A 13391-nucleotide genomic window follows, 5' to 3' on the forward strand; every position below is an offset into this window, starting at 1 on the left:
TAACACAACATTGTAAACCTACTATATTTCAATTTAAAAAAAGAGACTGACATCAGCCTTCTCAAAAACAACATCAAGGCAAGAAAACAATGGAGCAGCATTTTCAAAAAAACATAGGAAAGAAAGTGAGAACCGAGGCTTTTTATATCCAACCAAGCTGTCCTTCAAGTATAAAAAGGCAATAGGAAAAGAGTTTAAACATTCAACAATCGAGGAAATTCTATACCCTTTAAGCCTTCTTAAGAAATTTACTAGAAGACAACAAAGGGACTGGGTAGGAATGACACTGCTGAGTATATCTTTTTGTACAATTCTGATTTGGAATCATTTTAATATTTCACTACACATATAGACACATGCAAAACAAGAATGGGATTTTTAAAAAAAGAAATGAACAGAATGTACAGCAAATGAATAACACAACCACAGTAAGTGGGGGGAGGGTGTAGATAAAAAACCCAGATCACTTTTGAGTACAGTGCATTTTGCCCCAAATGTCCTCAGAATGTTAAAACAAATAGTAAGCCCTAAATTCAAGCCTTCTTTTTCACAGAGCAGAGGTCTGAGCTAGAAATTCTAAAACTATATACTATGTGTATACTAGAACTGAGCAAATAAGCAAACATATTTTGAATAATGAGAGTCAGCTTTTCATGGTCAGAGAAGGGAGTTATAAATATGGAAAGTGGGAAGGACAGAATAAACCCTTACTGAATTGAAATGAGAAATACCTGAAAGAACATACATAGCGGTTTGTGGTTTTAATAGAGAGAGACACAGATGTACACAGTGGTACACAGATATATGTGACATATGCACACATGTATACTTTATTATATGAGTGTGTGTATATACATACATTTATAGAAACATACATACACACATATACATATGCACATACATCTATTTCTTAGCTCCACCCACTGGGACCTGGAAGAAATGACATTCCAGTACCAGTGACCACATGAAGTATCTAGATCTGCTTGGTGGACCCAAGGCTAAAAAGAGCCAAGGCTTCTAAATGGCTGATTTCAGGTCCAGGGCAAGGAACATGTAAGATGAGCCTTGAACATCTTACTGTACTAGAAAGCAAGAAAATGTTCGAACAATGATGGAGATATATAATTAGGACCCATGAGCCAGCTTAAAGGGGCTTCCACTGGCCAAATCTGGGACAGCTGAGTATCCACTGTGAACATTTGCGTAAACATCCTTCCAGAAGCCTCTCTATACACAAAAGGATACAGCACAGATCAAACTTTAAATACAATCATGTACTTCCTGTCCTATACCCTGATTTTTCCACTCAACGTTATCTTGTGCATATCATTCCATACACACACATACACATTTACATTCCATAACAAAGCTATCATCACTACCTCAAGCAGTCCTACAGCTATGGAAAGTGCCACCCCAGAGGAACGCAAGGGTCTCTTTCCCTGTGGTACAGGCCAAGGGTCTCGCTGCAGTTCTCCCAGAAGATCTGTGAGATTCATGTCTATTTTCTGTACTGGCTGCAAGAATCTGCAAAACAAAATCAAATAAAAGGCCATTTATAAATGTTTGTGGATAAGGGTTTAAGAAACAAATTGTCCACTTCCTTAAAAATAGAGAAAAATAATTTGAATACAAAGTAGACCAATGGTTTTCAAACTTTTGTGTATATCAGAATCGGTGGGAGGACTCGTTTTAACACAGATTGCTGGTTCCAGAGCTTTGTTTCAGTGAGTCAGGGGTGATGACTAAGAATCTGTATTTCAAGTAAGTTCCCAGATGATGCTGTCTGCTAGTGAGGAACCACACTGTGACTACAACTACTATAAATGAAACACTCAAACCAAGTATTACCTTAGGACTGCATCTTTCATCTACCAATCTAGTTAAGTTTTTTTTTTTTTAATTTTGCGGGGAGATAAATAGGTTTATTTACTTATTTATGTTTAGAGGCAGTACTGGGGATTGAACACAGTACCTCGTACATGCTAAACATGCACTCTACCACTTGAGCTATACCATCCCCCCTAATCTGGTAAGTTTTAAGGTTACTGAATTAACTATGAGAAGACACATCAACTCAATTTTAGTAATGCCACCTCTTATTAGTAAGTTTAGTGGAAAAAGCTATCTATAAGGCTAAGAATGCAAAACAAAAAGTTTTGGGGGCCCTACTTTTGCTTGGCTGCCCTCAATCACAAAAAGTTTTCCTGAGCATAAAAATAGAAAATCAGAAATATATCAAAACTAAAGTAACTCCTTACATTGTGATGAGAAACTATTCATTTCAGTGATGTGATTCTACCTCAACTCTTTTAAAGGCCAATGCAATATTTCTATTCCTAAAAATATTTAACAACATATTATCACTGAATGTCTATGTTCAAGTTAAGGGCATGGGATGCTTAAAACAGCTGCATCAATCATAAAATTGTCTTTGCCATATTTAATTATTACCTATTAGAAGGAGGTGGCTGCTGTACCTGAGGACCACGTGTTGCTTGAGTAACTGGTACTTTAGAGAGCCCCAGCATTTCCTGTAAAGAGATTATTTCTGTGATATCCATGTAATTACTCCTACAAAGATGTATCAACTATTTACCAAATGCAAGGTGTTTCCCTAGGCATCAAAACACAAAAATAAAGAACACAAAGTCTCTTCCTCAGAATGCAAAAGGTCCAGGTGGGGAGACTGTCAGGTAAACAGTAATACAATGAAGTAATCATCATAAGAGAGCGAAGTACAAGGTGCTATGTGAGCAAAGAGACATACTAGCTCAGAAATACTTTATTTCTAATTAACAGTCAAAATAAACTACTGTTTAACTTGAATGTCTATATTTCTTATCTTGTATTCATTCATCCCCTTCAGGAAGTACATCTCAAGTACCTGCTATGTGCCAGGCATTTAATGGTGAAAAAAATATATAGTCCCTGACCATATGAAAATTAAATCCTGGTAAAACAGATGAGTTAATATCTTTAAGTAACTGAGTGTAAAACTGCAACTGTAATAAATATGAAGGAAAAATACATGGAATGGTATAAAGGATGGTTACAAGGTACACACACCTTGTACATGTATGCTTTTTCATTTTCTGACTTAATGCCCAACCAAACTTCCAGTTTTGATTTGAATTTTAGACGTGTGCACAGTTCCTCTCCAGACACATGAAGATAACGTTATTTTCCAAAAATTGGCTTGAATCTAGAAACGCTTAGTCATGAAGTAACAGAATAAAAGTATACAAGAGAAAATCAGAAAGTCTAAAGATTTGGGAAAAAAATTTTTGAACCAATTCTGCAGTATTTCCTATACTGCTAGCAGGAATAGCAACTTTTCACTGAGGACTTAACTATGTGTCAGAAACTCTTTATATATACTATTTCCTCACAAAAATAATGAAGTAGGTTTTTTTAATCCCTGCTTTACAAATGAAAACTGACACTCAGAAGGGCTAAGTAACTTGCTTAAGGTTATACAGTTATGAAGCAGCAAAGCAAGATATTAGTCCAGGTTTTGCTATAAAGCTCTGTAAGCGTTTACACTATTGAGTACTCTCACTTACATTATCTCATTTTGCACTAACAATAACCTGGCAAAATAGATACTGTTTATCCCTTTCCACAGAGGATGAGAAAACAAGCAAAGAGATCACCCCAAGATCACACAACTAGAAGAGTTTAAGATTTCAATCCAGGACTATTTGGGGAGCAAAGACCAGGCTCTTTTCAACAAGATGGACAGAGAAGGAAAATAAAAACATTTTAATGGAGGGAAAAAACTTTAGTCAGCAGGCATTCACTGCTTGTTGCAAAAAGGCAGATGTTTTATGCACTATAAAATTTAAGTAAAATGTACTCTACAATCAGAACTACTAATAAACCACTTTAAATAAATCTACAGTTTAAAAAATAACAATATAGCAAATACTTAAAAGCACAATCCATTTAACTTTCATGACTATCTGGTAGACACTTTTATTATCTTTTTACAGATGAAAAAACCTAGGCAGAGAGGTTAAAACCTGCCCTCTCTCTCTCGTCATGGAAATAGATGATCCTCACTGTGCTTCCTATGCTCTTGAAGGAATCCCTAGCATGTCCTGTGAAACCTCACTCTTCATCTCCCTCTAGCTCTCACTCACCCTCTTTAGTCTCTCTTCTGTGCATAAACACATTCAAGTGTCCCTCCTAAAGTAGAACTCTTTAACTCAGTTCTTGCTCTCTCAAATTCTCACACTATCGCCTTCTTGCCTTCAACAGCAAACCTCTTGAAAGAATACAAACTAATTTTCTCCATTTTCTCAAATCTTATTCACTACTCAGTAACTATCGTATACTCTGTTCAGTATTCTCCCCCTTCGAACCTGCAAATTCCTCCAGGATTTTCTATCTCAGCTAACTGCAGCACCACTAGCTCAGTCTGCTAAGCTTCAATTAGAGTCATCCTCAGAATCTTTCTCCACTTTGGGATCCCCAACTGCCTCCAAAGTCTGATTTCACGTCTGTCTACTTTATGCAAGGCTTACCAACCGTCTTCTAGGGTAATTTCTCAACTGTGGGTTGTATCAGAATCACTTAGAAAGTTTTTCAAAACACTTACAGGAACAATCTCTACCCTCCCAATCACCTTCCAATATAAGCACATATTCACCCACTCACTCATGATCTATCAAAATCTCTGCGCAGAAAAAAGATTTGAAAATTATCCCAAGATAATCCTAGTATGTTACACAAAACTCCCTACCTTGGAAGACAAAGCTTCAATTTGTCCCAAAGATTAAAAATGTTCTAGTAAATGAAAAAATATATATACTCATGATTTACCTATAAACTCTCAAGCCTTAAAATATCTCCTCCTGTCAAACATAATAAAAGTGTTAAGTTCCTAAGTGAGATGTAAAAAAACAAAAGCTAAAATTCTGTGGTTGCCATCTCTCAGTCGTTAGCATGACTCTTCTCTAAGCCCTTCAAATCACTAAAATACCTTCCGTTTCACTCTAAATTTTAAAGTTAAAGTGAAGGGTCTTTAACCTGTACAATAACAATTTAAGGCAAATGAAAGAAAGCTGATGCCAACACTAAATCTAAAGGCTTTCTTACAATTGTATCAGTTATTCATAATAAAAATATTTTCTAGAAACTTACATCCAGAAGGCATTTATAGACGTTCATAGAGTAATGCTCACAGACAGGCTGAAACTACCATTCTTGTTTACCTGCAGTTGTTTGGCAGACAGATCTTTTGTTCCTCTGAAGACGTAGCTTTTTGAAATGCCCTCACATCCAAGTTCATGAACCTGCACCATTCTCCCAAAAGTAATAAGTCCAACCAAAGCTGTCGGTGGCAAAAGACTTAATGACATCTGCATAGATTCTTTCAAGGCTTGTAAATCTTCATCTTCCATGCAAGTATCAACCACATAGAGGAATATCAAAGGCATCTGAGGACCACGCTTTTAAAAAAATGTTGTTTTAAAAGTGTTAATACTTAAATACAATATACAAGGATAACCAATAGAGGACTAATTAATAATTTACCCTTATACAAATGAATCCTAATAAAGCCATTTCAGAAATGAAACAGGTTATATATATCTGTGGAGAGGTATCTATGACATCATCAAGTGAAAAACATTGAGCTCAAAAACATTATAGTTAGATAGAGGATATCTTCACTTTCAATTTTATTTAACTGCATGACGTTTCATTTCTTATAACAAGCAATTAGTTCTTTTAAAATAAGAAAATAGTAACTATAGGGGGTTGGGTACAGCTCAGTGGTAGAGCACATGCTTAGTGTGTATGAGGTCTTGGGTTCAATCTCCAGTACCTCCATTAAAAAAAGAGATCAGAATTCACACAAATGAAATAAAAATCTAATTCTGCTACCTCCCCCCAAAAAAGAAGAAAGAAAATAATAATTACAAAGTTTAAAAACAAAATGAGGTGATTTTTTATACGATAATTATCTAACCTAAATTAGATTGTAAGAGAACTGGAAATTAGCCAGGCTGGACAAATTACTGACTAGCTCAAGTGAACCATATTCTGCTTTCTCTACAACATTCGTAAAAGATATTATTTTAATACTTAAATATGTACACAACTATGTAAAGCTGCTCAGGGAGGGAAGAAAAATTATTTTCCTAATAAGGACCAATGCAAGAGTAGTTTCATCATTAGACTTGAGGATCTATCATCAGGCTCCAGCATCATATTGACTAAGTATTTGTGAAGTGACCTTCCAGCTATAAAGTGAGATTGATACTTTACTGCTTATTGACCTATTTAGTATAGCAAATCACACCAGCCCACCCAAATAACTGCAACAGAGAGACTACCTTGCTCAAACTGACCTTGACAGTTTTTACCTTTGAAATGTTCCCTTAACTCAAAGTGAGAATCAAGAATGGTGCCTTTTAAGTCAGCTCAAGTTAACAATTATTTTGATATAAAGTAAATTACTGGATATTTAAAACTTTCTAAAAGATTTACTCTTACGTTCTTACCAGAACTACATATTCAATGCTGGAAAACTGAGGTAAAAGTTCAGCAGGTTGGTTCAGTTCAGATATACCAGCGTAAGTCGGTGGAAACTATAGGTTAAAAAAAAAAAAATTCTAACAAATTTGCAAGTAATTAAATTTTACACTGAAAATAATTATTTCCTGATAATTTAATTATTAAAAAATAGATATTTTCATCATATAAAAAGTTACTCAGCCTTTATCTTTAAACATACATTTTTCCACACATTTAGACCAGTATTATAGCAAACATCTGCAATGGGGTTTTTCTTACCTGATTCCTTTGATAACAAAAGTTGCAAGCCCAGAGTTTTGCTCGATAATCCACTTGACTGTTTTAAGAAAAGATACAATAGCTCATGGTTTGGTTCAATTATACAATAATCCTAATTTTAATAAAATTAATTTTTCTGAAATATGAATGCATTCAAATTGATAGTCAAAGCAATCTTTAAAAGCCCTGTATTTTTAGGTGTTGCCAATATTTAATTCCTACTTTTAACACATACAAGTTCTCCAAAAAGAATATATTGTAACTTTTAACACATAGCAAATACCAACAATAAAATTAAGATAAGCCTACTTTTTCTCATTTTCAAATGACTCAGTAACTTCCATACTCAGATCTATAGGACATTTATTCAATAAAAATATATTATTGAATGCCATTATTCTAGGTACTGATAAAGCATTAACAAGAAATCAAAGGTGGCTGCTATCATAGAGCTTATATTCTAGAAGAGAAAGATAGACAATAAGCAAGTGAATGCATAAACACAGAAGACACTTTTAGATAGTGGTAATAAAAATGAAAGAGAACAAAGCAGGACATGAGAATGTGTGTGGGAGGGCTACTGTGGTAGAAATAAGTTAAGATATATTCAAGGATCAAAGAGAGGGTAAGGTACAGTGCAGAAGAGAATAAAGAAAATGGATGGTACAAGATGAAGGCAGAAATACACAGAGGCTAGATCATATAAGGCTTTACAGGTCTTGAAAATAGGTTTGGATTTTTCATTCCAAGTGTAACAAGAAGCTATTGAAAGATTTTAATAATCTGATATCCACTCGTGAAACAGTATATTCTGGAGAATATACTGTTGAAAGGCAAGAATGGAAACAGGAAGACCAGTTAGGAGGATAGTGAAACTATCCAGGAAAAAGATGGTACACCTTGAAGTACCAGCAGAGATTGAGAATAAGAGATAAAATCAGAAATGTTCTGGAGATAGACTTGACCAGATTTACTAGTAGATTGGGTAGGGAGAGAGGGAGTAGAAAGAGGAATGAAAAGTGATTCTTGAGAATCTGGTTTATGTAACAGGAAATCATAACACTTTTCAAACACCATACCACTCAACTATGACTTTTTCAATGACACAAGATGAGTTGATACATATCCTGACATCAGTATCTAGAGAATACTCATAGGGTCAAGCCATTTACACAGTGACAATTTGGCATTTGCTTTCTTATCAACTCATTACAACTAGAAAGATCCTAAAATGTTACAGCTCTTTGGATCTATTTTAATTTGAAAAAATAGCTATAAACCAAAACAAAGGTATTCTTATATAGAGCAAGAAAGAAACTACATTTTTAAAAGAATCATACTGACACATTAGTTTTTTTCCATACACTTTAATTACCATAAAGGATTCAAAACTGCACGGCAAGTGGTCCTACTACACAGGACAGGTTCATATTGAATAGGTGGCAGATCCGGTCTCTCTTTCAGTGGTGTAAATAAGGCTGCTACTGGAACAACCATTCTTGTAGCTTCTAGTCGACTTGATGGCCAAACATTCCAACTAAATCGGACTCCATCTCGTTCTTCATTTTGTTGAATGAATTCCAAGTAGGTTGTCATTGTAGAGCTTTATTCTTATTTCTGTAACAAAATTACAAATATTTCAAAATACTCTTAAGACAATTCAAAATAAGTATGTTTTTCCCACTTCCACCAATATTAATTCATTAGAAATCATGACCAAATGAAAATATTTACACCAGAAAAAAAATCAGTAAGCAACAATGACCTCATTTATAACTAAATAATAAACAACTCTACAGAACCCAATGGCCATTAGGCCCAATAAGAGGTATTTTATCCTTTTTGATTCACTCTTGAAAAAACTAAGGCAAAAAATAATGAATACTAAAATAGAGGTCCTATTTGAGGCAAAAATGGGGGAAAATCTAGATCCCCTGTTTTCCACATCAGTCTTGTTGAGTTATAGTATTCTAATAAACAGATTATCAAAAACATTAAATTCTAAAATTCACATGCTTTTCTACCAGAAAATAAGAAGTTTCCATTAAACTTGCTAGAAGAGAATATTCAGGGATATATAACAAAAAGATTTTTCTAAAACTGGGTACATAATATTTGAGACAGGTAATTTTTTATCATGCAAATACAGGACATTTGAGAAACAATAACTAAGTGTGTAATAAGTGGTGTTCCATATGATTTATATGCTATTTCACCTCTTTTGCAGAAACTTAATTCAGAATACTTTTAACATTCCAACTTATGAGAACATTTTAAACTCAATTTGAGATATATACTTTCAATATAATCATTTAAATCTGCTACCAGAGGAGGGAGATGCCACTCTGGTTAGGGATCAGTATCAAGAGACATCTCAGAAGGAGGGTAGTGTGCCTGCTTAGCATGCACAAGGTCCTGGGTTCAATCCCCAGTACCTTCATTAAGAAATAAATAAAACTTAAAAAAAAAGAGAGAGAGAGACAGAGACATATTCTTCTTGTTACTCTCTAACTGCCTGTCTAGGATGCCAGCTCTCCTACCTAGGCAACAGTTCCATCTCATGCTCTGAAACTGCAACAATGGTTAGTGATGGAAGGAAACTGTAAAATTTAAAGGTCTGAGAGCACAGAGTTCCAAGTACTATGTGGCTGGCCGAAAGATGTGTGGGAGAGATGAAGGACATTGAGAACCAAAGAATTATGACCGTAAGCTGCCAACAGAGGCAGCGTGGATGCTCAAACTGCTAAGAACAACAATGGGATAAAGAACTGATTTTAAAATGTAAGTCAAGAAAGAAAAGGTATTGTTAGATATAGCAACAATTTTAACTTTAGAAAAATGTTCAAACATATTTTGACAATACAAATTATAGAAAGTGAAGTTTAACAAGTCTTAATATCTTAAGCAGATAAAAACTATCTCTTCTTTAAAAGAAATAAGAATATATCAATTATATCTCAATTAAAAATTTTATTAAAAAATTAAACATATTTCATCCTATCAGAGTTTCAGAGACAGCTAGAGAACTTTATGCTAATCAAAAGTGACTACAGGGGGAAGGGTGTAGCTCAAGTGGTAAAGTGCATGCTTAGCATACACAAGGTCCTGGGTTCAGTCCCCAGTACCTTCTTTAAAAAAATTAGTAAGTAAACCTAATTACCTCCCCCCACAAATTTAAAAAAATTTTTTAAGTGATTACGGATTTTTCAAAAATTAATAAAGGGTAGAGAGAAATCCTAAGATAACTAGATTTGTTTAGAAAAGAATATTTTGAATGTAAATATAGGAGATGGCTTTGAAAAAGACACTATGAGTTTTCAAGAAAAAGTGGCTGTTGAAAGATAATGACAGAATGAAGGTCTAAGATAATCAGAGGGGAGTTAGAAGATGCCAACCTCAGTTTTAACACAGGTAACAAGGGGAGAAACAACCTCCTCTGAGAGAAAATGGTTTTTAGCAGCAGCTTCCATGCTACAGATGTGAGTATAAATCCTAGGACTATACAATCCCTCCCATTATTTCTACAGAACGTAAAGCAAATGAAGTTTTCTATTTATTACTATGCACCTATAATCTGAGATGCATCTGAAATGCATCACTAAAATATAATAAAATAAAATAAAATACGTCACCAAAAAGCATTAAAATACTATTAAAATATACTTGACCCACCAGGGTTGTTCATCTGAACCACAAAACACACACAAAAACATGTGACTTTTTTCTCAATTCTCTAAGAATGGTAATGGTACTTAGGTATTCAGCATATATTTTCTCAGAAATGGATGAAGTGAGCCCAGTCACCTAGAAAACCATCCACAGCATTTGTTGCCAATGATAAAATTTGAGCTTTCTCAAATTTAAATTAAAAACTTAAAAAATTTGAAAACTTTTATCTGCTACCATGAGCTTCACAGCCTCCTAGTATGTAAAGATTTTTCTGATGAGATCAGTGGTGATAATAATGATTTTTTAGATATTGTATAATGAAACATATCAACATTTGGAAGATATACATTATTCAGTGAAGCAAGAGCTCCCAAATGATCAGTTCATGATGTTATGAAATCAAGCATGGGTAAATGATCCATTCAAAGTACAGGACAGACCAATGGGTTTTAATGCAATAAAGTACAAAAAGTTCAACTCTAAGGTTTCAGATTCCACATTGCAATTAACCCTTGATTTCTTAATGAAAACTGTCGAGTTTTGGGTGTAGTATCAAAGACTATGCACAATTATCAGACAAAGTTATTAAGCTCTCTCTCCTTTTTCAAATCACGTATTTATATGAAGCCAGATTTCCTTCATACAAGTCAACCAAAACAACATATAACAATAGATTGCAGAGAAATCGTAAGAAAATCCACCTGTTTCCTATTAAGCCAGGTTGTTTTTGTTTGTTTGTTTGTTTTTCTGGAGCCTCTATAACGTTTAAAGGGGTCCTGAGAATTACCTCCTTAGGACACTAGGGCTTATAAGTCTATCAGGGAGCCCAGTAGAAAAAGGCTCTATGAAACTTAGCATGAAGACATTTACACGCAGGCAGTGGCCAGATTTAAGTTTCTACAACAGGTAACAAACCTGGATTATAACTCTACATCCTTACTTTTTCTTGAGACATATTAATATCACGATATTTGAGCATGATTCCCTTCCTCTTCCTTACTCTTTTTCCTCTCAACCTCTCTGATCTAAGATCAGATTTGCTCACTAAATCACATCTATTCTATTTCTTACATTCTCACTTCCCAGCAATAGTCTGAAAAACCTCCCACAAGTTTCTTCTTAACTGGTCCAATCACACGGCCATTCAAAACACCTGCCCAACTTCCCTCACCTTTCCAAGGGAGGAACAGCTCAATCTTAAAATCACTAAGTCTAGTACAAAATTTGCCAGGCTTGGTCCCATATCCAACAATAGCATATTTGAAATAAGTCCTTTTACAAACTAGCTTTTTATAAAATAGCATTATTTGATAAGTACTCTCTCCCCTAATATTATGTTTATATAAAAGCATAAAACCAAATAAATATGATTCAAACACTATGTTGGGATGCAGACTTAATACACTAGTCATGTTTTTTAAAATAAAGGGATACAAAACACAAAAAACCATTCTAAAGAAATGCTTATCAGTACAACTAATAATCATTGGCAGTTAATTTAGTTAAATAATTTCTCATGGTATAACTAGAAGCAAAGAAGTATTAAGTCACTTTAACCTAGCATATCAAATACGTGCCCAAAGTATTTTAAAAGGCTTTACCTATTCAATAATTAAGTCTTTCTGTATTCTGATTTTAGCTCTTTTATAGATAACTAAGTGAAAAACATAAATTGCAAATTAAATTTGAGTTCCTTCCAATCAAATGTGTTTGTTAACAGACAAACATTCCTCTCCTACTTTTCTGTCCTAAAATTCTCAACTACTTCCCATGGCTTTATTATATTGGACAAATAGCTTAACTTTTCTGATCCTCAATTTCTCGTCAGTAAGATGAAGGGTTTGGGTTAGAAAACTACAAGGCCCCTTCTAAATCTAAAATTCTGAGCCAATTTTAAATGACTGGACTTCCAAAAAGATGTCAGTCAGACTACTGGAGAAGGGAGAGAAGAAAGACTTAACATGCATTTATATTTAAATCTAAAACTTTTTTTAACCAAGTTATGTTGGCTGGTTATGCACGGCTTTGAGGAGTAGAACTTCAGGAAGTTCAGATGAAAACATGAATTCAACATACTTACTCCAGTGATTACATGCAGATTTACTATGACTTTTTCTTTCCCACCAAAACGGGAAAACACTTAGGGCCGAATGGAAGTCGGTAAGATTGGTCTGATCTGAAAACTGAACTCTATTTGTAATCAAGGCCCAAGGTGTTGGCTCTACCTGGCATTTCTCCCTATCCCTTTTAACTCCCAAGGCCGAACTAGGGGTGACGAAGTCACCTCGGTTCAAAGTCTAGAGCCCTTCAGATCAGGCAAGGAATGAACCAAGAAGCCAAAGTGCCCAGAAGTGGGGATAGGGTGGGGTGGGGTGGGGAAGGCAGATCGGGCCCGAGCCAGGGCTAGGGTGCTGGGGGAGATACCCAAACTTCTGTTTTGCACCCGCCTCGCACATTTCATACCTAATCCATCGGAGCTGGGTGGGGGGCCGGGCCCCCAGGCCTGGAGAGAACTAAGTAGAGGGTGGTGCGTGACAGGCTCAAGGCTCAAGGCAGCCCCCGCGGGGCCCGGTCGCAACCCCGGGGCACCCCGCCAGCCCCGGGGCACCAAGAGGGCAGAGCGGTTACCACCCTGGAGACCCCGGCCCGCGGACCAGTCGCCTCACAGCCGCCCCTCCCCCGCTTATCACTGAGCGCGCGCGGCCCTCCAAGGAGCCGAGAGACGGCCCTGAAGTCGATCCTTACCACAGTAACACCCAGTACGAGATCTGCGCCTGTCGCGGGGTCCGCCTCACAAAACCAGTCCTCCGCGCTGGGCCGCAGCCGCCGTGGCACCGCAATCAGGGCCGGCGCTGCCCCGCCCCCTGCCTCGGCGAAGAACTCCGCTGGACCAACATGGCTGGTGCCGCCTCTGCCAC

The 13391-nt window shown here is 36.0% G+C and overlaps 1 protein-coding gene across 6 annotated transcripts in view; it reads right to left on the bottom strand.

Annotated features, from left to right (window-relative positions):
• The window catches only part of SEC23A (Sec23 homolog A, COPII coat complex component), a 56666-nt gene that overhangs the window by 36924 nt on the left and 6351 nt on the right, over nucleotides 1-13391 (bottom strand). For 4 of the 6 annotated variants that reach the window (XM_032481928.1, XM_032481927.1, XM_014561965.2 and 1 more), the window contains 6 exons: nucleotides 8180-8421; nucleotides 6805-6862; nucleotides 6513-6599; nucleotides 5220-5456; nucleotides 2455-2534; nucleotides 1383-1527 (listed from right to left, as the gene is read on the bottom strand). In XM_032481928.1, the coding sequence (XP_032337819.1) occupies nucleotides 1383-1527; nucleotides 2455-2534; nucleotides 5220-5456; nucleotides 6513-6599; nucleotides 6805-6862; nucleotides 8180-8400 (828 nt within the window). In that variant the 5' untranslated portion in view covers nucleotides 8401-8421. Of the gene's footprint in view, nucleotides 1-1382; nucleotides 1528-2454; nucleotides 2535-5219; nucleotides 5457-6512; nucleotides 6600-6804; nucleotides 6863-8179; nucleotides 8422-13218; nucleotides 13385-13391 lie in introns of all 6 variants that reach the window. The other 2 variants (XM_032481926.1, XM_032481925.1) reach the window with 1 other exon arrangement.

The sequence above is a fragment of the Camelus ferus genome, chromosome 6, assembly GCF_009834535.1.
Source record: "Camelus ferus isolate YT-003-E chromosome 6, BCGSAC_Cfer_1.0, whole genome shotgun sequence".
NCBI classification, from domain to species: Eukaryota; Metazoa; Chordata; class Mammalia; order Artiodactyla; family Camelidae; genus Camelus; species Camelus ferus.